The sequence below is a fragment of the Theileria equi genome, chromosome 3 (genome assembly GCF_000342415.1).
Source record: "Theileria equi strain WA chromosome 3, complete sequence".
In the NCBI taxonomy this organism is placed as follows: Eukaryota; Apicomplexa; class Aconoidasida; order Piroplasmida; family Theileriidae; genus Theileria; species Theileria equi.
This window is the reverse complement of record NC_021367.1, coordinates 1,156,576-1,177,593: the sequence shown is the minus strand read 5'-3', so window position 1 is coordinate 1,177,593 and position 21,018 is coordinate 1,156,576. Positions and strand designations below refer to the sequence as shown.

Genomic DNA, 21,018 nt, shown 5'->3' with positions numbered 1-21,018 from the left:
TTTAAAACTCTGCGGTTGTTGTTTAAAGTTATGCCCAAATTCCATCGTCAGCATTCGATACTTGGAAATTCTCAGACGGTTCCACGTCATCACCGTCTCCTGCATTCATGAACTCCATATCAGATGGGTCTGGCATCAGTGGAGTCTTGCCTTTACCCTTTAGGAAGAGGTATGAAAAGGCCGTGATGGAGATTGCTGTCAAAATCACCACCGTTGCAGCAACGGCAACTACACGAAGTCTGTTGCCTCCGATATATCTGGTATAGTTGTATTTGGTTTCTTCCGATGTCTGGTCTTCATATTCTTGGCCCTGTCCCATTTCAGTACCTTGTTCAATAATACTGTCGGAGGAGGCAGACTCTGGCTGAGCAAGATCAGCTCCTTCCTCCTCAGCTTCATCATGCTCAACATCTTGGTCATAATGACTATCCACTTCTACCTCGTGGTCTGGTTCTATGTGATCTTCGTTGTTAGATCCATGTTTAAAACTAAAAAAATCATCGGATGAGTTCGATTCCGAGTGTGAGCCACTGTCTGGGGAATCGTGTTCATCAGTCTCTAGTGAGCCATTTGTGCTTGTGTCACTGTCAGTATTATCATTTATATCACCCAAAAGAGCCTCCAATGCACCACTTTCACCAGTGCTAGATTCACGCTGTACCGATTTATCCTCTACGGGTTTTTGCACATGTTCTTGAATCGTAGTTGGAACAGTATCTACACATGGCTGAGTGTTGCAGCTTCTGAATTTATTAGACACACTGTCGTACTGTTGTTCACAAGTTAAACCCATAATACCATCCGTGCCTCTAGTGGCCTCAGAAAGCGTTGTAGCGCCCAAAAATTTAGCATATTGAATACCACCTCCACATTTCTTGGAGCATTCACCAAAAGCTTCCCATCTTTCCAAACAAACAGCATTACGAACAGAAGTGTCGCAAACTCTCTTGAAGAGATGGGTTATCTGAGCGAACATATTTTCCCAGTTCGCCTTGATAAATTCATTGCATACGCCATACTGGGAGCAACCAACCAATTTTCTGCATTCCAAATTGTTGAAAAGTCCAATACCAAAGACGAGGAAGTGGACACCATTAAATCTAGCAATTAGTGATTCACGTTCAGCTACATCATAATCGTTTGCTGCACCGTCGGTCAATAGAATCACAACTTGGTTCTTCTTCTCACGAACAGGGGATCTTCCCACCATATCTAGAGTAAATCTTTTCTCCTTGTCCAAAATATTCTCTCTCACGAATTTAAGAGCAGACCCGGTATATGTAGTGCCAAAGGTTCTATTCCCCGAGGAAAACATTTCTTGAATAGCATTCTTAATATCAGATACCTTAGATGACTCAAAATTTGTGAGATCCATGACCATTTTTGGAGTATGAGAAAACTGAACAATGGACAATCTGTTCCTTTGGTTACCAGCTTCCAGTGCCTTTGCTACTATCGAGACAAAGTCCATAATCTCCCTGACCCAGTGATCATGTGTGATACTACCGGATTCATCCACAACAAGAACAAAATCATGAGGAGTGGCTTTACATTTTTCCAGAATTTTTGTGGTCTTTAGGTCATTGATAACTTTATCAACTCTGCTAGCATTATGTGCGCTTGGTAAGGCACTACTAGTTGAACTTGATCCAGTACCAGTACTAGAGCGTGAATAACCGCTACCCAGGCCGTATCTTGAATGCAACCCTGAGGAGGAAGGAGAGCTTAAACCAAGGATAGGCAAATTGAGTTCGGAGTTGTGCACTATATAAAGACTATGTGTATTGTTTTACAAGGGTAAAAATATGTATCTAGTATCATACAAACCTTTACTTATGGCAATGATCGCCAATAGTGCGAACAGGGTTGTTTTTCCTGCCATGGGTACCGTCTTAACGAGCGCACTATAACTAGGGAAATTTATGTGCCTAATTAAAACAATACTTTAAAAAGCAAAACATTAATTAAAACAACTTCGTTAAACATAAAAATAAGAGGTGATGTGAGATGGCAACAACAGCAACGACATTGAGAAACGGTTATCGGAGGTGCATAAAAGAAGGCAAACAAGTGCTGATATATTCTGACATACTTGAGGCGAATTACGTTGAAATGTTACCGGAAGGGCACTTTGTCGTCAAGATATGACGACTACGAGTAGAGAATGCGTCCCTGAGCCATAACCCAGTCGACATACATAGTCATACGTTTTTAAATTGAACTATATATATAGATATTTAATGTAGGCCGAAATATGGCGCTGTCAACAATACGACTTTGCCCCTGAGTCCAAATGTACAAATCTCCACAGCCCACATATCGCATCCAATACGACATTCATATGATTTAAACCAGAAACGTTGAGAGGGTGTAGCTGAAAATTTCGGAAAAGTCAATCTATAGGGCATGGTCTATCTGTCTGCCAAATCACAGCTTATTTATCAGTAAAATCGGCTGCTGATGTACTGTACATTACGAAATGGTAGGTTTTACATATTCCACCGCGAAATACCAATTAATAATCACATTTTCAGTTGTTTTTTAATTTCTTCCAAACATTGGTGGAGAAAAATGCCAAAGTAACGATAGAGCTTAAAAACGACCTTCAAATATCAGGAAAACTTCATGCCGTTGATCAGTACCTGAATATAAAGCTCAGCAATGTGACTGCCAGTGACACTGAGCGTTACCCTCATTTGGTATGTCTGCTACTCTCTCCATGGCCCTCATTCAACTCTTCAGCTGTCTGTGATGAACTGTTTTGTCAGAGGTTCGGTAGTTCGCTATGTCTTCTTCAACCCTGAGGACATTAACACGGAGGAATTACAAGAGCTATGCAGAAGGGAAGTCATGAAACAGAACATTGATAAGTCCTAGTCTATAATTTAAAAGCACAAGTCATACTCGTTTATATTCAGAGTTTATCTATATGCTCAGAGGCATGTTTAAACATGGAAATAAGCGATTCTTTATCACAGTACTTGTCAATGTCTTCCAATTTTACCCATCTGTAAATCATTGCATTAAGGCTTTGGTAGAGGTAAACTAACGCGAATTCCGTGTGTTCTTCTGAAAGCTGAATGGGAGCATCTTCACCTTTTAGTTTCGCCAAGTAGTAAAGGACCTCTTTCTTGGCTCCGTGAGCTTCATAGTGCAAGACCTAGTGAGAATCATGAACCCAGATTCCACAACAAACCTCCTTAAAAGTTCCATCAACGTCATATGAGCTCTCCAAGAGGCCGGATTCTTCCCTAGTTTCTCTGTGGGCAGCATCAAGAAAATCCTCGCCTGGGTCCAACCGGCCTGTAAAGCCAATATTATCCATATATGGCCAATAGCTGCGTTGGTTCATGCATATGTACCTTTTGGTGGAGTCCAGTGGAATGGTTTGTTCGATGCTTTTAGCAACAAGAACTGGACGGGGAGATCCGCCAGTTTCCTGTAAATGATAAACCCTGATGCCTTAACTAGCGATTCACTTGCCATCTTTCAAAAGAAAAGTATGAAATGTGCAAGTTTCATGGGAAATGAAAAGCCGTGAACCTCTAACCACCCAATGGCTCAAGTGGTGGAAGAAGCAAACTACTTTCAGTTCACAGTCAGTCATTTAAAGATATACACAAATGTATCTGTAACTTTTGTCGAATTGTTCTCTTTGACTGTGTATGTACGTACAATATTCGCTATGTTGACTAGTTTCACTCACAAATATAAAATAAAATAAATTCTTGAGAACTAGGCGCGTCTATATAGGAATAGTATCGAACATGGATGGCAATGGAGCAATATTTGATGAAAGTTGGGACTTAAAGGCTAATGTGTCGGAGAATGAGAATTTTTGGGCATCTTCACAGGCAACCGAATCCATATTATTGCTCAAATACATTGTGGCCAACAACTACAAGGTGAAGTTTGCCAAGAATCAGAATGGTCTTTTGGTTGCTCGGTTACCAGAGTTTAACATGGAGATTAACCTCTTGGCCCACAGTGGTCTATCTAGTCGCAGAGGTGAACCGTACGTTGTGGGCGATATCCTGCTCTTCATAACAATCAGAAGAGAGGATTATACTTATAGCTCCGTAACGAAACGTGGCTTCAAGTACATAAACATATTAGAACGTGACCGTCTAAAGTCACTTTTGGAGGAACCAAAGGTGGCACCAGAGCTACTTGATTCCAAACTGCAGTATGGGCCAATAGATTCTGGAACTGCTGTTCTAATACCTGGCAAATCTTCAGAAGAACCATCAAATATCACAAGTTCTAAGCTATCGGTGGAGAAAATTTTTGAAAACATATACTACGATTTAAAGTCATTATATGACAAGTACAAGCAAACCCAAAGCACAGATGAATTATCCACATCGGAAGGTAAATCAGATGATGATAACACCAGATTGGCAAAAAAAGCTAAACATGACTATCTCAACTCTCTTGTGTTCACCACAACCATAAAAGAAAGACCTGTGAGAACCAGAAATTCACTAATAACAGTGCATGGAGAGGGTTTCGAGAGAATCCTACAAAAGGCTGAATATGCAACAGTATCCCAAAAACACACAAAACATGAAAACCCATCAGCTAGCGGCGCTCCAAAATCACAAAAGAAACTGCGTGTTATAGATGAAATTTGTTTCAAGTATCGCAAAAAGCCAATTATTATAGTGCCAAGTGGCACAGCCTCAATTATCGCAAGGCAAAATATCAAACAATTGTTGCAAGATAACCAATTTATCGATTCCCAAGAATCTTTGAGAGCAGGTAAATATTTGTTCTTGGGAGTTAACAATATTTAGGTGGTCCTACCGTATCAAATTTGCCGATGAACGCCATCGAGATCGTTCACACAATCGCTAAAAGACCAGTAAAATTTAGAGTTGTAGAGAATTCATACGTTTCAAGGTTTACCAACGCAGACTGGGTCAGTGTCGTATGCGTAGTACTCAACGTAAAGGGTGAACGCTGGCAGTTTCATGGATATCCATTCGAGTCATTTATAGATTTGTTTATGACAATGAAGGGGGTTTTGTTTGTGCACGATGCAGATATGGTTCCTAGCGAAATGGGAAGCTGGGATATCAAGGTATTGAGAATCAGCAGGTCTCATAGACACAATGATGCCTCAATAGCCAAGGAATTTTGGCAGTATATGGAAAACTTTCTACTTCAACCAAGACAAAGAAAGATAAATCACTCTAAAAAACTAACGTGAACTTGTGGATCTCTTCATGTCTGTGTTGTTTGGTATGTGCGGTTCTTGGTTAGAAGCCACCAATTAGTTTTTTTGCAAATTAATTGGTATTACGGTATGTGTCTTTAGTATTCATACCTCTGCAATTATCCGCTTTTGGGACAAACTGCGGACTCCTATATTCTAAATGGAAATAATAGGATAAAATCCTGATTATTTCATCGTTTTTACGATTCTAATATAAAACAATGCAAAATCATTGAATTTAAGAAGTATTAGTGCGATAGAATCATGCGCAATGTCTGATCCTGTGGATTACTTTGATCACGTCAACTTTAACACTAGGCATTACCCTAAGTATTCTCATGTAAGTCAAATACGCTTTCTTTATGCTCATTTTTCTCTTTATCCTCTAAAAATTCTCGCTGTTTTGCCCAGTATGGTCTATCTCCACTAAGAAGCATATTTGCCCATCTATACGGGATTTTTAGGTTATAGAAACATTCCCTGGAAAGGATCAACCTGATACTATCGTTAGGATATGCAGATGCTGGCAGTCTAGAAGGTTCCCTTACTGTGATGATACACACAAGGTAAGATGACATGATAAATAAATATAAATCTGTAGCTTCTTGCTGAAATGGGTGATGATGTCGGCCCATTTGTGGCATTAATGAAATCAGAGAAGACCAAAAGGAATGTGATAAAAATACAACAACCACTTGGTAATAACAATGGAAGCTATGCGGTTCCAAAATCATTTGTATCTTCATCAAAGGTTGTAGCACTTGGTTAGTATAAATTTTCATAGTTTAATCCTTATGTAGCAACACTTTCTACCTTTGCACTAGGTTATGCCCTTAATCGTAAGTTCGGGTTCACTAAGAATAGTATCTCTTCTGACGCCAAATTTGCAACCACTTAAAACTTACCATATCTAGTATCCTATAGCGTATTTTCAGTGAAATATATTCCAATATGGATAACAGTTACATTCTTAGATTACAGCAGAATCCTTGTTTCCTTTGGTGCTCGTCTGGTTTGTATTCAGGTGGATCATTCAGGGCGCTGTCTACATGTATCCCTCTTTCGGAGGTCTGAAATGCATTTACAGTGGTATAAACTGTTGCAGTTTTGTTATTAACACTTTCCTTTTGTATGTCTGGAATCGTTTTTCTAACTTTTCCTTGCCGATTAATGGCGCCACTAACGTAGTCATGTCTATCACCCGGTAAAACAACATTTCTTCGTTCATGATTGTTCGAGGTATTTAATGCTTCATCCTTGAAAGGTAAGTTTTTATTTGATTTACTATCTCCAGAGAATTCAAGGGGCTCCTTTATGTTAGGTATAGATTCTATCATATTTGGTTCCTCGTATTTTTGAAAGCCATAGATATCTTTTGTATTGTTTCCTGGAAAATTAGTTCCAATACTAGTATGTGTTATACTTAACCTATCGTAATGACTATCTTCACTTGCATTTGAAATATTATTTGAATCGTTACTCTGCGATGCGAAGCTATTTGCGTTTTCCTCATATGTTGGAGGATCTATATTGTACATACTATATATTTCTATAATACCCTTCAGTTTTTTCTCGAGAGAAGAATCTGTTTCAAAATAATACATATTAGCACCTGGATTATAAATTTGATTCCCTTTTGGTGCGTATCTGTATATAGTTTTTATGTTCACTTTGGAAAAGAAGGTATCACAAATGTTTTGCCTTGTTCCTCTATTCCAAGGATTATAGTTGGCATACGTAGATTTCAATTGCTCATTGGTTGTTTGATTTGTACAAATAAGATATAGGTGATAGAGCATTAAGCCCACAATAAACCACCCAGTGGTGAGGATGTAGAGTAGGAGAAAACCGCATTCTAGTATACCACTTAATCCACCCTCTGAGCTAAGAGCCACAATTCTGATTATGGAGAAGCACACCATCATTGCTGTAATAACAAAAGTAATAACAATAAACGAGATGAAAGTCAAATAGTTGTTTGATCCAATGCAGTTTCCCAACCATTTGCAGTGGTGATCAAATTTATTGACACAAACATCGCATACACTACAATGAATACTTCTTGGTGATCTATACATGTTACATGTGTAGCAATACTTTATTCGAAGAAACTTCCCATGGATGACAACCTCAATTTGCGGCAAAATTCTGCTACTACGCTTACCACCCTTTATATGATCATATAAATTGTACGGGTCATGGTGACGTAGTAGGATTCCAGGATTAGTATATGATGCTAGAAAGAACAAAATGAGTGACATGCAGAACAAAAACACGACAACTACCGGAATAGTCCAACCATAAAAATTTCCTAGCCATGGCAGTGTAGTAGTTCCGAAAAGTAGATATGGAAATAGTAGTAATGCTATACTTGAAATGTGTGACCATAAGTTCCTTTTAAGTCCAATCTGGGTTTTGAAACATAGACATTTGTTCCCTAGTGTGTCTTTCTCAGTGATGGATTCCACACTATCACTCATTGCTATCCACCAAGGGTTTGATAAAACTAGTCATCGCTACGCATTGTACGGTTATAGGTAACCACTTGTCAAGTCTTAAATGGGTTATTGCATTTGAAATAAGATTTGACATTCGCAGAGCATTTACCATAGCATTACAAAGGACCCTACTATAATTAAAACTGGACACACTGTTCAGATATGAAGTCTTAAAAGTATATATGGGCACAAATTGTGATAAACAGCCCTATCTGAGAAAAATGAATGCAGCCATTGCTCCTTTTCTGAGTTGAGACGTGAAAAATTTCCCAGTCAGAATGATCATCACCGAATACAAGTCTCAGCTTTGTATTTAATCTACTGTATGGCTTGGAACAAAGATGTCTTAGCTGTACTGATTTAATGTACCACAGCGTCGTTAGGGAGGAAACACATTGTGGATACTTGTGGAGGTGATTGACACAGGGGTTATGAATAGGATAGTAAAATACTTGTGAGAGATTGGTATTTTGAAGGGGATTTTAGATGTCTACCTTTGATGTGTAGATGTCGAGATGATTTCCACGCCAGATCTTCATTCATCAATGGACGCAGATCATAACCACACGGAGAGCATTAATTTGTCTTAGAATTAAAGGAAGTCTAAATGTCGCCACGGTAACACTTGTGATCTGAGGTGTCTACCCTCCTATAGATTCTCGTGGTTATATTGGCAAATGTGTGCCAATTTAATTTGCTGTTTGGAAAAATTTTGCGATATAAGGATCGAGTTTCAGAGAGTTTGTGGATTAAGCTACATTTGTGGTGTATTTTGTCCCCTTTTGGAAACTTATGCACTGGACATCGCTAATGAGTCATATTTTCCCTTGATCTTCACTTTTACTTTTGTCTGAGAATGCCTAAACATTCTGGTGTTAATTCAAAGGCTGCAGAGGCCCTGCAGAGACGTAAGGAGCAAAAGGAGCTTATAGCACGCAAAAAGGAGGAAGAGAAACTAGATAAGTTATGGCAAGATGATGACAAATTGACAAAGGCTAAGCAGGAGCGAAAGGTATGCTTTGACATCCAGATCCATTCACATTGTTTGATAGCTGGAGACTCAACGCAAGCAACAAGAAAAATTACAAAAGAAGACAGAGCTACGCAACTTATTGGAGCAGGAAGAAGCTCAACTCGTATCTAATAAGCAATGTGCCAAGGTATATCATGTTGCTGTCGCATCTATCATCACGCATACAGGGTAATCCAATACCAAAAGTTACAAGAGCGGAGTGTCTTCGCAACCAGCTTTTGCAGGCACAAAAGGCTAAAGAAGCAGCTGCAAAACGAGAGGTAAATTTTGGTGTGCTGGATTTGACAATACTACAGGACTATGTCTCGGTACATGACGACCTACTGAGAGCAAATACGAATCACCAGATAATGGCAGAGAAACTGGAGCTGGAAGAACAAAATATAGAGCTTATTACTGGTTAGTTTTTTGATCAGCCTTACCTTCTATTCAGCTTCTGGTATCGATGATGTTTTGAGCGCGCTGTCGTTGGATTCAAAGGATTCCAGATTCGACAAATCAATCAAATCGGTATGTTTGATGTCTAATTATCGCAATTTGTAGACATATTTGGCATTCCAAGAGAGGAAGATGGCGGAACTCAAGACTGAATACCCAAATTTGAAATTATCGCAGTATAAGGACATGATTTTCAAGCTCGTTAGTTTATTCTGCACTCTTTTAACAAGTTATTTTCAGTGGAAAAAGTCACCGGAGAACCCCTTTAACGCCTCCTAGAGATTTAATTTGTAATATTGATCTATTTGTGGCACACCGCTTTCACAGATTCCATAAATTTTTGGGTTTGGTTTTATAATTGTAATATGTAACCATAACAATGTGATTCTAAGGAGTGTGTATGGTTGATTGTCTATTTCCCATATGCTGAGGATAGAGCTTGTTTTATGTTTAGTATAATGATTGTTAGACATGAACATCGCAAACGTAGTAATGGAGAGAGTCAACTTTTCCCGAGATTAGTGTCTGTTTTGAAGGGGAGTGATGTGACGCTTCGACTGTTGAATGGCACTCATGTGACAGGTACCATAGGATCATACGGAAAAGAGATAAAGACTGCAAATATACTTTCTTCTCTTGTGGAACTAGCCGCAGTAGAGCCGTCGTGTAAGGACTTTGAAACTATTTTGTCCGGGAACGTCACCCTTGGAAACGTTTACAAGGCCTTCAAACCTCCGGACACAAGCGAAAGAATTTATCCCCTTCCTGGATCATCGCTAATTTTAAAGGAGACTTTTGTAGAATATAATGGAAAGAGAATCAACGCATCGCTTGTTTCCGTGAGGGAGTCACACATCGCGACCTTATCTCCAGCGTCGCGCGGCCCGAACGAGGAAGGAGCACTTAGAAAAGGAATACGTTGCAATATAAAGGAGATGATTCTGCAACAACACCGGGATCACATAAAGAATCAGGCATTTACAAAGTGTAATCATATAGGAAGCAATAACACAAGAAATTAGCCTCTGGCAATCTACTGTGCACTTTTCTGTGCCTTTCTATAACTTTCTAATTCTTGTAGTATTTTTTTGATAAAATCCGTTTCGATATCTTCATCGTCCCACCCTGAACGTGATGAAAGAAACATAGAAACGCAACCTACCAGCTGTTTCCCAGTCTTCATTCCAATCTGCGATTTCAGGATCGTCTACCGTAACAATATTCTCTAAACAAAAGTGTGGATACACAGTGTGGTCAAACCTATTTCATCAAATTCTTCCAACTCATCATCAGGCTCATCAAATATTTGAAAATCAGTCTTGAGCTCAGAGAGTTCAGATTTTTGATTTAGTTCGTGATTTTCGCCAACGGTAGTGTCCATCCTCGGGAATAACGACTGGCTCGTACAGGTCGGATTTGGCGGGCTTTAGTTTATGGGAACGTTAGGCCCATGTACTGGCAGCAAATCTATTGTGTATGTTATTGTGCAAGAATTTATTCGAGCTGTGAGAATACGAGCTTAGTTATATTGCGATGTTCGGTTCTGAGTTGAAGTTTGAGGGCACAGCCCGAGTTAGGATTGGCCTGCGCTACTGTAGCTTTGGCAAGGACTTGATATTCTCCCAGCAGTTTTCCAGCGAGATTCAGTGACCTTAACTTGGTGTTTCCGGGGCTTTTGGCCGCACTGTCCATACAGTTGTTCATTCCGAGGAACTTTGTGACTTTGTTACAGGCATCGTCTATGGACTTGAACTGTAGGTTAAATGTGCCAACATCTTCAGATTCCTGTAAGGAATCCCATGTTTTGTTGAACTCATCCCCTTCAATTATCCAAGGACCCATGTAAGCAGCAACCCCCAAGTTGAGGTTGTTCATGTTATAGTTTTCGTCAAAACTTTCTTGACCACATTTAACGGAGAATATAAGATTGACCTTTACGACACCTAATAGGAGTTTTTCCAAATCATCGCTTGTTATAGTACCGGCACTGCTAGACAGTACTAAATGTGACTGTTTCTTTTCGTTTGGATTTAAGCAGTCGATTGTTGAGTTGTATACAATGTTCCAGTTGTTGAAGTTTACACATGTGGAGTGATTGAATGAGATTGATATATTTTCAAGAGTCTGGTCATTGAGAGTATTTTCAATATTAAATTCCGCCACAATGAACGCCTTGGAAACATAGAGTTCTAAATTTACATTGTAATCTTCTTCTTCCTCAGTCAAATGTAGTTTTAGAGTACTTACGAGGTCTTGAGCACCTTGGATCTTCTCAATCACCTCATTGGGGAACTGAGATTCAGTAGTTGAAACATCAACAAAAATGTCAAGACTTGCCATTTTAACTAAACCTTCGTCGCATTTGCTTATTGAGGTCGTTCTTACAGTATTACACGATTTTTCATCATTAATGTCTATGGTTATATCAATTTCATGACCTTTCTCTATGTAATCTTGTAGGTCCTTACATATGTTAATTAGACTAACATTTTCATTGATACCGGAATATAGTTGGAATAACTCAGAATCATCCTCCGAAACAGAGTCCAAACTAGAATTCAAAACATTGAATACGAGATTACCATACTCATTCAGCTCATAATTATAATCATTATCCCCTAGACACGAGAATAGCATCTTTGAGATGGGCCTTTTCAGTCTTGGCACTAGCTTGGCTATATTGTCAAGAGCATCTATGCTGGAGTTTCTAACCAACGGATTCTCAAGAAGCAGCCTATTATAAATATATCTAACATACTCTTCTGGATTCTTTGTTTTTGGTATGTTGTTTCCAAGAAACTTTAATATTTTGGCGTTTAGGGTAGCGTATTCACAGTCCTCTATAAACTCACAGAGGTTGTTTATCCCAATTTCCTGTGCCTGTGGGATTTCTGAGACAATAAACATTGTAGCTTCTGCCATTTCATTTTTGGAGACAAAAGAAGACTCTTCCCTGAAGTTATTTGCAAAAAATTTTAAAACTGGCTTATACTTGTCTGGATGTGTTATGCACAACCTTTTTATAGCTCTTGAAACATCCAGTTTGAATTCTCCGGAGAGAGATGAAGCTTGAGCCAACAAATTTTCAATTGTATCCGCACTTCCAGTTTGCAACAAGGTTAATAGAGCCAAAGATGATACTCCTCTACTATTGTGACTTATCAAAGATTCAACTTGCTTATTCATAGAGTTTATTGCTGATGGCAAAATTTGGGCCAGGATTGAAAATTGTCTCATTGCGGAAAATATGTAAACTTGTTCCCCTGAACTGAGAAAATGTTTCAAGACCTCAATGCTGGTTTTTAAATCATAGGGGAAAGTTTCTAAGCTATTCTTCGAGCGAACGTGGGTAATAAGCAGCGATATTATACTTTTGACAGCTTCAAGTTTTACTACATCAGATGTACCTTTCAAGCTTGAGTTCAAGATATTTATACATTCAGTTTCCATTACTGTGTTGTTCAAACATAAAAACCTAATTATAAAGCACTGTACGTTATTTCCAGAGTTCCTATCGAGTGTGGATATAAGCTTGCGAATTGATTGCTTATCATTGGCCCTCAGGAGAAACAGGAGAATTGTTGCGTGAAATTTTACCATTTGGTTGCTATTTGACAAGCAAGTTGTAATTTCTCCTACCCATCTACGTAATATATCGGACAGTTTGCTGAACATTCCAATACAACAGAGCAAAGTTGAAGATGAGACATAGGTTTCTCCATCCACCAGCGAAGACTTCAAATATCGCTCAATTTGAGCAGATATTGTTGTCTTCATAATAGAACAGATTGCTCTAATGGCGTTTGCACGATACACATGATTTGGAGAATTAATATCCTTGGTCAGAGAACTGGTTACAATGAAAATCTCGGTCTCATTGACTGGCAGCGATTTTATGAGCAGATAGATTAAGCGTCTCAATCTTTCATCATCCGATTCGAATAAACGCGTCACTCCGAAAAAGATCTCGGTGGACTCGCTTTCAGTCAAACTTTCGTGGCCACAGTTCAAAAGGCTTAAGATACGTGTAAGTAGCGCAGCGCACTTTTTTGAGTTTATTGGAAGCTTTGAAAATATCTTTGTGTCTTGTAATATCGCATTTTTATCATTGTTATATGTGCTCTTACAGGCATCTAGGCGCGTTTTGAGTTCTCTTCCCATCTTTTACCCGTAACATTTACGAAATAATTAAAAATGTAAAAGTGTACGAATTATATCCGGTAACACAAAAACAGTTTAATTTAATCGGATGGTACTCCCAACAAGTGCCGAGGCTAGACGTGTGTTAAACACTACTAAATACCAATTTCCACACAGATGACGCATATATTTATAATTTTACAACTTATATGAATGTTATAATACCAAATTTTCGATACACATTGGTCTTTAACTGTGCCAAAGAGGCGGTTCGGTCCATGGCACTTCGCCAGCGTTTTTCTTATATTACAAAATCATTGATCAGATTCTAAAACGTTATACCAGAGACATAACGTGTCTGGACACATCTACTACCTTTTTACCGCAAATGTGACACCTCCCCTGTTTATACGCGCTGTATAATTTGTTATTTCACACCCATTCTTCTGAGCTTACCATGCATTACAGTACTTCCCATTAATGTGAAGGAATGTATTACACGTTTTACACTGGTTTTGCTTCGCCTCCAGTCTATAACCGAGCATTATTCAACGTCAAGCTTACTTGTCTTTTTTGATCTTTTTCTCCAGCAGTTTGTTAACCCTCACAGCACATCTGTTTCCTAAAAATAACTTGATAACTAGGCAGATTGAATTTACCATCTAATTTGGTATCTGGAGTCGCGAGTTTGTTTAACTTCTTCTCACACTTGCTACATGGCATCTTCGTACATAATATGTAATAATATTAAACTGTAAAAACTTATATTTTAGTACATACTCATGTGCAATGGGGACATGATTGAATATTTGTAACACTAATCAAAGAGAGGGTTGGTGGAGACAAGCCTTTTTGAAATATCGTGATTCTTGTGCCTGATAATATTTGGATTAGCATTGAATGATCCTGGCATGATTTTTGGAGATTGCATACCGGGGTTGCCATATACTGCGCTTCCTTGTACAATAGAAGGTTGCGAACTCATGTTTTTTCCACCGTAGGAAATGTTATTAACTGGTTGTATACTGGGACTATGATATGATTCTTGGCTCTGTGAGTTTATGCTAAGGTTCTTGAGATCATTGTCAAAGCTTTTATCAAAGATTTCAGCAGATTTGTGAACATTCGAAAAATCCCGCTGAATAATATTTAAGGCCCTTGTAAGTACAGACAGTTGTTCTCTCAAGGTTTCTCTGTTCTGTGTAATATGTGGAGGTTCACCAAAAAGTGAGGATAGATCCCCTTGCTGGTTTATATCAGTGTAAATTTTGTGTTGCATGGTACGTTGAACTTTTCGCACAAGAAAATGTCCAATCACTTTTGGAACGGTATCCCTTACATTCCTCAGTACTATAGCGAAGTATGAATTTAGTCTTTTCCTAATCTCTTGTATGAACTGAGCATTGTATCGTGTCTTTCTTCCCTTAAAAGCATCAATGGTGCCAGAAATAACGCTCGCTGTGCTATTGGTTATTTGTGAAGCTTTATCAGCTATATAATAACCACTCTTTTGGGGTTCAACTTTGTCTTCCGTAGTTTCAGTCATATATTTTGCATCATTTGTAAATATGTAAGACGTTTCACTTTCTACATATCGGCTAAGGCATATCTTTGTGTTTTCCTTTTCTTCCATGAATATTTTCTGAGATAGAGTCAAAACAACGTCACAAAGAGCTGGAAATCTCCCAAAAATGTGTTCTGCAACCCTAACCGATAACAGCTCCAAAGTTTGGTATACTTTATCCAGACACTCGAAAATTGGCGCTTTTAGAGTTTGCAGTTGAGGAAGCATAAGGTATTCAAAGCTGTCTGGACTTGGGAATCCGGGTAGACTGTCACCTTCATGGATTCTTATTGCCTGATCTATTTCCACATCGGAAAGTTTATCGAAAACATTTTGATTTATCAAATTCTCTAACAGCTCATTATAAACGGTACGAATTTGTACACTCGAGACTATATCCTTGTCCAAAAGATCATGTAAACCAGCAACATATTTACCCCTAATGGTACCATTAAACATATCACAATACTCTGTGATCATCATCCACAAAAGTTCCAAGCGTTCTTTGGAATCAATAGGTGCTCCTGTTCCTAAATGACTCAGTTTATCTTCTGTAATTTTTATACGGTTCAATATTTCCGCCTTTAGCTCAGGTAATACTGTGCTGATGTGCCTCAATAACACGTTGGTTAACTTGTTCACTAAGGAACCCACTCCCCAAAGAGAAGGATTCAAATTACGATAAATTTTGTGCTCAGAAAAGAATGCATGTTCCCTCTGAATTATGATTATAATGAATAGATACACGTAGGCATACCTTTAAAGCTTCCTCTATTGTCACACCCTCCGCAATATCTTGCTGCGATCTATTTTTTACTCCAGTGTATCCCAATCTCAGTGGTACCTCATCATTTTGAAGCATTGAATACGCACTTGCCCCTCTATCCATGAGGTCTATTTTAGTAATAACTCCCAAAGTACGTATTCCCTGAGGATCGGCACGGCGTGCTAGTTGCAAAGCGTCACTAGTAGACATGTCAACGTTAGCAGCAACAACAGCTAAGATGATCGTTCTGGGATCACTAGCATATCTCATGATCATTTCCTTAGTTAACATTTCAATATCGTCAGTCTGATCACTGTTTTTCAATGGAACTCTTGTTACACCCGGAAGATCTATTAAGGATAAATCCGGACAATCAGGAGAATAGACGGATAGAACAATTGGATCATCAACGATTCCTTTGTTTGTTCCAGCTCTCTGATTTGTGAGATCTTGAATATACGATCTCGCTCGTTCAAAATCGTAAAATTTTTCATCGTTTCCCTCGAAAACTATGTATGGTTTGGGTTTTGTTCCATCTTCAGCAATGTCTGTCAATCTATTCAGACGAAACTCAATTGGACGTCTGGTAACAATGCCATCGCCACGAGGCAAAAAGTCTATACCAACAATACTTTCCAGTACGCTGCTTTTCCCACTACTCTGAGTACCAGCGACACATATCCGTGGCAAATTAATGTATTTATGGAGTCCTATGTCACGGAGGTTATCCTATAAGATGTTGTGTGTGCCATAAATGTTGCGTCTAACGTGTGAATTTGATGAATGTGAGAACTTACCACCAAACTTATAAGCTGTCTAAGATTAGAGTTCATGTCCAACGACATTTTGATAAACAGTCGATACTATACACAAAACATTCTATAATGTTATACACCCACTATGTTACTCAAGGTGGATACGGATATTATAAGTGTATTTGTAAAATTGGGATAATATACACAAATCACACAAACTTCCCGTAAAATAAACTAGATCCTCATGGTTAACAGGTCGTCTACAGGTAAATGGGGAATAGATCCTGAAAAATAGGAAAATCCAGTAGATGTATTCTTATGTTTTATGGTTATATTTGCGATTTAATCGATGGGTACCTTGTGACCGGTGGTATTACGGTTTTAAATGTAGTATTTGTATATATAGGCCATCAAATCCATCATGCTTCGGCAGTTAGCTTGATATAGAGGTCACTTCGCACAACAATACTCTAATTAATCACCATGTATCGACTAGGTCGTGGAGATTCATCAAGCGGTAGCATCACACGTAGCAGTAGTCGCACGACAAGTGGAAATACTACTCCATCAAGATCACCTTCCAGATCAATATCAAACGATAGTAATACGGTAGAATTAGAAGCTCATGAACAACCAAGGAAAAGGCGATTTTTGCAACGCTGGGAAGATGATGATGTGTCTCAAGCCCAACCAGTAACTTCCTCGAACACCAAGCGAGACCCATCCCCGGAGAAATTACCATATGTATATCAGCAGTCTGAAATGATAAGGATATCCCAAGATATCATTCGTAAATGTGATTCGGAAGACCAGTTGATATCCTTTTTCCAAATTTTAGACAGGGGAGAATATTTTGATCTGTCGTTACTCTCTGATTTAAAGTTGAGAAAGAAACTGAGGCATCTAGCAAAAGCTCTTTACTTGGAGAGAGATGGTCAAAAATTTAAAACACCACCCGAATGTAATATTTCACTTGTCTCAACGTTTAAGGAATTATTACCATACATAAAGATAAAAGCAAATGCTCAAGGCCCATACAAACGCGCTAGGGTTACTGAAAACCCACTAACAGAAAAGGTTGATGCGAACTTTCATCCAAAACTCTCCACATCCGAGGCATCAGAACTTTTAAGTCTGCGGGAGATGCACGAACAGGGATTTTTTGTAGATTATGAAAATGTCCAAAAGGAATTTATGAAAAAACATCAACAACTTGACGTTTGGGGTAAGACTGCGGAGCAGCAAAAGGTTATATTAGCATCTAAAGACAAGGGTTCAAATTCTGATGATGAACAACCTTGGCGTGTCTTTGACCGCGAAAGGGACCTTGAATCTGGGAATAAGATAGGTCTTAAAGAATACAAAAAGTTGTTGGTGTCTAACAAGGATTTTCACAAGAATTTTGATTCAGTTTCCAATTCGACTTCCTTCCTTTAGTAGACACAAGTGTTTTAAAGTAATCGCACATATCATTGCACTGAGATAATACTCTGTTTGTTATGTAATATTTTTAAGGTTTTATTTTTTGTTCTTGTGTCGTAGCCATAATCACGCCCTCAGTCGATATATAATGCATGAATATAGCGATGAATACCTAAGCAAGTTCTATACAATAGGAATAGAAGGAAGTGCAAATAAGTTAGGTATTGGTATAATTCGTGGAGATGGCGTAATTTTATCGAATCTACGCAGAACATATTCCGCGCCAGATGGCGAGGGGTTTCTGCCCAGACACATCGCAAAACATCATAGAGATAACGTTGCATCCTTAGTAAATGAGGCTTTGAACTCGGCCGGTATAGAATTGTCCCAAATATCTCTAATATGTTATACAAAAGGCCCAGGTTTGGGGTCTGGTCTACACGTTGGCGCTTTAACAGCAAAGACTTTACACTTTCTTACAGGAGCTCCTATAGTTGGTGTCAATCACTGCGTAGCTCACGTAGAAATGGGTCGTTTTTTGAGTGGCTACAAACGCCCATGTATACTGTATGTATCAGGAGGGAATACCCAAATCTTATTCTTTGATAAAGTTCGCCGGGTTTACGCAGTTTTGGGGGAGACTTTAGATATAGCCATAGGAAATGTGTTGGATCGGCTGGCTAGGCTACTCAATTTACCAAACAAACCGGCTCCAGGACTTTCCATAGAGCTCTCAGCAAGGAAATCTAGCGGTAACTTGATCCCACTACCATTTGTTGTTAAGGGCATGGACTGTTCTCTAAGTGGTCTTTTAACAAAAGCAGAACAATTGATAGAACAATTCAAATTAGACTCTTCCAGTTCTGACGATTTTAGTAAAGACTTTGAAACATTTTCTAATGATTTGTGTTTTAGTGTCCAGGAACACACATTCGCAATGTTACTAGAGATGGTGGAGAGAGCTATGGCTTTTACAGAAAGTAATGAGCTTCTGTTGGTTGGAGGAGTCGGCTGTAACTTGAGACTTCAGGAGATGGCTGAACAGATGGCAAATGATAGGGGGGCTAAGCTCTTCCCAATGGATGAACGTTATTGCATAGATAACGGAGCCATGATTGGTTATACAGGAATGGTAGACTATCTCTATGGATCACGCTCAGATGCCGTGCTAACTCCAGAAAATGTCACATTCTCCCAGAGATACAGAACAGATCAGGCCCCAGTGCTGTGGATATAACATTTAATTAGTAAATACTCATGTATGCACTATTAGTAGCATTTACCCTGCAGCATTAGAAGAGAGTTGTTCTAGTCCACTAACTAGTTCGTTGGTTGAGGTTATCCACCCCTTTAGCCTTTGTCGTACGAACTCCAACCTAGATGAATGTGTATTTAGTGTAGCTTAACAAACTTGTTAGAATCCAAGATCCTTGGTTGAACCCATGTAACTCTCAGGACTTCTTGTATATGATCAATGCTACCCTTGATAAGTTTACATGCCAATGCTTTGAGGATAAAAGGTTCAACTTCATTCAATTGAATGTTGCAGTGCTCTACTATTTCTTGGAATGTTACACATCTCTGTTTATTAGGCTTCCTGAATGCCAAATTAAGCAGAGCGATTAGTGTAAGCTTATATTTCAATTGCGATTCATGTCCGTTTAGTTCTGTATGTACGATTTTTCCCTTGTGACGTTCCAGTGCGTCATCAAATAGCTGCAAATGACCTTCGTTAAAAATGTGTAAAAGTTCATGGAGCCACTGGTGATCACCTTTTAGCTGTGTTTCGATTATAGGCTGATGTATAAGTTCTCCGAACCCAAAGCAATCCGGAGCTATAATGGCTGAAATTGTGAGAGTAATAGCGATGTTAGTCTTTTCAGTGTCGGAGATATCATTCAACGATGTATATGCCAGATACATTATAGAATCTTTGTAGCACTGAGAGTAGTTTTTGCAGGCCTTATTCATGAACGCTGAGGCATGATAGTAAGAGCTATGTACTGAGATGTCCAAGCCCATTGTATTAGTCACAATTTCCTTTACGGAGTCTAAAAGCGTATCGCATTCTTTCATTTGATTACTCTTTACATAGTGATAAGACTGTAATGTGTTTGTGTTTTGTGCAGTAAATATTGATGTGGAATACAATGAAGTTCCACGTACCTTGGCAATTTGCAACATTACGAATGCTTCGGTTTCTTTCTCCATGAACTTATCATATTTACACAAATGTTCCAGGGCCACCCTAGGATCTAAACAATAGTGTGAAATGGCAGTATAAAATCATTTACCTAATGACTCCGATGATAGACGTAGTAGAGTGCAAAACTTCAAAGTATTTAGTGAATCTTTTAGTGGATGTACTACTGTCTCGAAAACTTGTATTTTATCATCACATGATACATTTTTATCGGACATTAATGTTATCAACGATCCAGTCAACTCATGGTAGAGTTTTTCTGTGAGATACATCCGTATTTGGATTATGAGATCAGACAAGCCTGGGTAGTTTGTTTCTACCAGGTTTAAAGTGGACTCTGAGTCGCCTTTCATTTCTATATATATTTTAAAGTTTAAAAATATAGAATACTAATACATTATACAATAAATAATGAAGATATCTGAGGCCTTAAGAGCCTCCATGGTTTGTACACACAACACCCTCACAAGGGAGACATATCAATGACAACAGAGCAGATAAACTCATGTATTATAGATGATCATAGATCAGCAACTGTAGGAATAATCACGAGTACAGCCATAGCAGTGGAAGTACTCTGGAATTTGCGCAGACACATTTGACTTTTGGCGACTGTTATGGTGAGACTAGAATGATATTTATCGAATAAAAGGATAGATATCACCGTAAATTAATGCTATTGAGGACAAAAACCGAAAAACGGACAGAAAATGAGATTATGATCAGTACGACGTAACAGATCAAGGCAGCAATCGACACAAGTTCTAGATAAAAAATTGTGCGTATCGCAAGGCTGTGTTGGAGATTACCAGCCGAGATTCATATTTTCGCTGATACCTTGGTCGTAAGCCAAGGGCCCCATAACTGGACTTAGTGGCGACGAACTGCAATCTACCACAAGTTGTTTTATGGTTGATCCTCTTAGTGATTTTGACCTAACAGATAAATCTAAATTAAGATGATCTAGCATAGAACGACTTT

General features: G+C 38.7%; 14 protein-coding genes across 14 annotated transcripts, besides 2 other annotated features; 7 read left to right on the top strand and 7 right to left on the bottom strand.

Annotated features, from left to right (window-relative positions):
* Positions 1-28: 28 nt before the first annotated feature.
* Positions 29-1,882, bottom strand: BEWA_005690 (hypothetical protein; the record flags this gene model as incomplete). The annotated part of the gene is made up of 2 exons (XM_004830770.1): positions 29-1,764; positions 1,828-1,882. 2 exons carry the CDS (start codon positions 1,880-1,882, stop codon positions 29-31), a joined length of 1,791 nt encoding a protein of 596 aa, XP_004830827.1.
* Positions 1,883-2,007: 125 nt separating this feature from the next.
* Positions 2,008-2,877, top strand: BEWA_005680 (LSM domain-containing protein; the record flags this gene model as incomplete). Its single annotated transcript, XM_004830769.1, has 5 exons — positions 2,008-2,048; positions 2,247-2,359; positions 2,404-2,462; positions 2,535-2,699; positions 2,743-2,877. The coding sequence occupies 5 exons, from the start codon at positions 2,008-2,010 to the stop codon at positions 2,875-2,877; spliced, it is 513 nt and encodes a 170-aa protein (XP_004830826.1).
* A 37-nt stretch (positions 2,878-2,914) lies between these two features.
* Positions 2,915-3,486, bottom strand: BEWA_005670 (bis5'-nucleosyl-tetraphosphatase, putative; the record flags this gene model as incomplete). The annotated part of the gene is made up of 4 exons (XM_004830768.1): positions 2,915-3,008; positions 3,051-3,160; positions 3,197-3,303; positions 3,363-3,486. 4 exons carry the CDS (start codon positions 3,484-3,486, stop codon positions 2,915-2,917), a joined length of 435 nt encoding a protein of 144 aa, XP_004830825.1.
* Positions 3,487-3,706: 220 nt separating this feature from the next.
* Positions 3,707-3,727: a sequence feature (AT_rich).
* Positions 3,728-3,767: 40 nt separating this feature from the next.
* Positions 3,768-5,212, top strand: BEWA_005660 (RNA pol II accessory factor, Cdc73 family domain-containing protein; the record flags this gene model as incomplete). Its single annotated transcript, XM_004830767.1, has 2 exons — positions 3,768-4,761; positions 4,797-5,212. The coding sequence occupies 2 exons, from the start codon at positions 3,768-3,770 to the stop codon at positions 5,210-5,212; spliced, it is 1,410 nt and encodes a 469-aa protein (XP_004830824.1).
* Positions 5,213-5,286: 74 nt separating this feature from the next.
* BEWA_005650 (hypothetical protein) lies at positions 5,287-6,131 on the top strand. The gene is made up of 4 exons (XM_004830766.1): positions 5,287-5,558; positions 5,683-5,784; positions 5,820-5,982; positions 6,019-6,131. The coding sequence occupies exons 1-4, from the start codon at positions 5,490-5,492 to the stop codon at positions 6,114-6,116; spliced, it is 432 nt and encodes a 143-aa protein (XP_004830823.1). The 5' UTR covers positions 5,287-5,489; the 3' UTR covers positions 6,117-6,131.
* Positions 6,132-6,180: 49 nt separating this feature from the next.
* On the bottom strand, positions 6,181-7,698 carry BEWA_005640 (zinc finger protein DHHC domain-containing protein; the record flags this gene model as incomplete). The annotated part of the gene is made up of 1 exon (XM_004830765.1): positions 6,181-7,698. The coding sequence occupies one exon, from the start codon at positions 7,696-7,698 to the stop codon at positions 6,181-6,183; it is 1,518 nt and encodes a 505-aa protein (XP_004830822.1).
* Positions 7,699-8,510: 812 nt separating this feature from the next.
* On the top strand, positions 8,511-9,486 carry BEWA_005630 (DUF1014 domain-containing protein). Its single transcript, XM_004830764.1, has 7 exons — positions 8,511-8,728; positions 8,769-8,876; positions 8,917-9,009; positions 9,046-9,148; positions 9,183-9,259; positions 9,293-9,388; positions 9,428-9,486. Exons 1-7 carry the CDS (start codon positions 8,573-8,575, stop codon positions 9,464-9,466), a joined length of 672 nt encoding a protein of 223 aa, XP_004830821.1. The 5' UTR covers positions 8,511-8,572; the 3' UTR covers positions 9,467-9,486.
* A 159-nt stretch (positions 9,487-9,645) lies between these two features.
* Positions 9,646-10,209, top strand: BEWA_005620 (hypothetical protein; the record flags this gene model as incomplete). The annotated part of the gene is made up of 1 exon (XM_004830763.1): positions 9,646-10,209. One exon carries the CDS (start codon positions 9,646-9,648, stop codon positions 10,207-10,209), a length of 564 nt encoding a protein of 187 aa, XP_004830820.1.
* Positions 10,210-10,220: 11 nt separating this feature from the next.
* BEWA_005610 (hypothetical protein) lies at positions 10,221-10,568 on the bottom strand (the record flags this gene model as incomplete). Its single annotated transcript, XM_004830762.1, has 3 exons — positions 10,221-10,312; positions 10,350-10,412; positions 10,448-10,568. 3 exons carry the CDS (start codon positions 10,566-10,568, stop codon positions 10,221-10,223), a joined length of 276 nt encoding a protein of 91 aa, XP_004830819.1.
* A 113-nt stretch (positions 10,569-10,681) lies between these two features.
* On the bottom strand, positions 10,682-13,348 carry BEWA_005600 (coatomer gamma subunit, putative; the record flags this gene model as incomplete). Its single annotated transcript, XM_004830761.1, has 1 exon — positions 10,682-13,348. One exon carries the CDS (start codon positions 13,346-13,348, stop codon positions 10,682-10,684), a length of 2,667 nt encoding a protein of 888 aa, XP_004830818.1.
* A 796-nt stretch (positions 13,349-14,144) lies between these two features.
* Positions 14,145-16,502, bottom strand: BEWA_005590 (dynamin, putative; the record flags this gene model as incomplete). The annotated part of the gene is made up of 3 exons (XM_004830760.1): positions 14,145-15,608; positions 15,649-16,386; positions 16,455-16,502. The coding sequence occupies 3 exons, from the start codon at positions 16,500-16,502 to the stop codon at positions 14,145-14,147; spliced, it is 2,250 nt and encodes a 749-aa protein (XP_004830817.1).
* A 226-nt stretch (positions 16,503-16,728) lies between these two features.
* On the top strand, positions 16,729-17,849 carry BEWA_005580 (hypothetical protein; the record flags this gene model as incomplete). The annotated part of the gene is made up of 1 exon (XM_004830759.1): positions 16,729-17,849. Exon 1 carries the CDS (start codon positions 16,896-16,898, stop codon positions 17,847-17,849), a length of 954 nt encoding a protein of 317 aa, XP_004830816.1. The 5' UTR covers positions 16,729-16,895.
* A 42-nt stretch (positions 17,850-17,891) lies between these two features.
* Positions 17,892-19,071, top strand: BEWA_005570 (glycoprotein endopeptidase, putative; the record flags this gene model as incomplete). Its single annotated transcript, XM_004830758.1, has 1 exon — positions 17,892-19,071. Exon 1 carries the CDS (start codon positions 17,983-17,985, stop codon positions 19,069-19,071), a length of 1,089 nt encoding a protein of 362 aa, XP_004830815.1. The 5' UTR covers positions 17,892-17,982.
* A 29-nt stretch (positions 19,072-19,100) lies between these two features.
* Positions 19,101-20,390, bottom strand: BEWA_005560 (26S proteasome subunit, putative; the record flags this gene model as incomplete). Its single annotated transcript, XM_004830757.1, has 4 exons — positions 19,101-19,210; positions 19,246-19,937; positions 20,001-20,089; positions 20,129-20,390. 4 exons carry the CDS (start codon positions 20,388-20,390, stop codon positions 19,114-19,116), a joined length of 1,140 nt encoding a protein of 379 aa, XP_004830814.1. The 3' UTR covers positions 19,101-19,113.
* A 3-nt stretch (positions 20,391-20,393) lies between these two features.
* Positions 20,394-20,450: a sequence feature (AT_rich).
* Positions 20,451-21,018: the final 568 nt, after the last annotated feature.

Excerpts from the sequence above, each read along its gene's own strand:
- BEWA_005650 (XM_004830766.1), top strand. The coding sequence starts at position 5,490 with ATGTCTGATCCTGTGGATTACTTTGATCACGTCAACTTTAACACTAGG. Across the intron at positions 5,559-5,682 it reads ATTACCCTAAGTATTCTCAT|GTTATAGAAACATTCCCTGG; the intron begins GTAAGTCAAATA and ends CGGGATTTTTAG. Across the intron at positions 5,983-6,018 it reads ATCAAAGGTTGTAGCACTTG|CAACACTTTCTACCTTTGCA; the intron begins GTTAGTATAAAT and ends ATCCTTATGTAG.
- BEWA_005630 (XM_004830764.1), top strand. The coding sequence starts at position 8,573 with ATGCCTAAACATTCTGGTGTTAATTCAAAGGCTGCAGAGGCCCTGCAG. Across the intron at positions 8,877-8,916 it reads CTAATAAGCAATGTGCCAAG|GGTAATCCAATACCAAAAGT; the intron begins GTATATCATGTT and ends TCACGCATACAG. Across the intron at positions 9,149-9,182 it reads AAATATAGAGCTTATTACTG|CTTCTGGTATCGATGATGTT; the intron begins GTTAGTTTTTTG and ends CCTTCTATTCAG.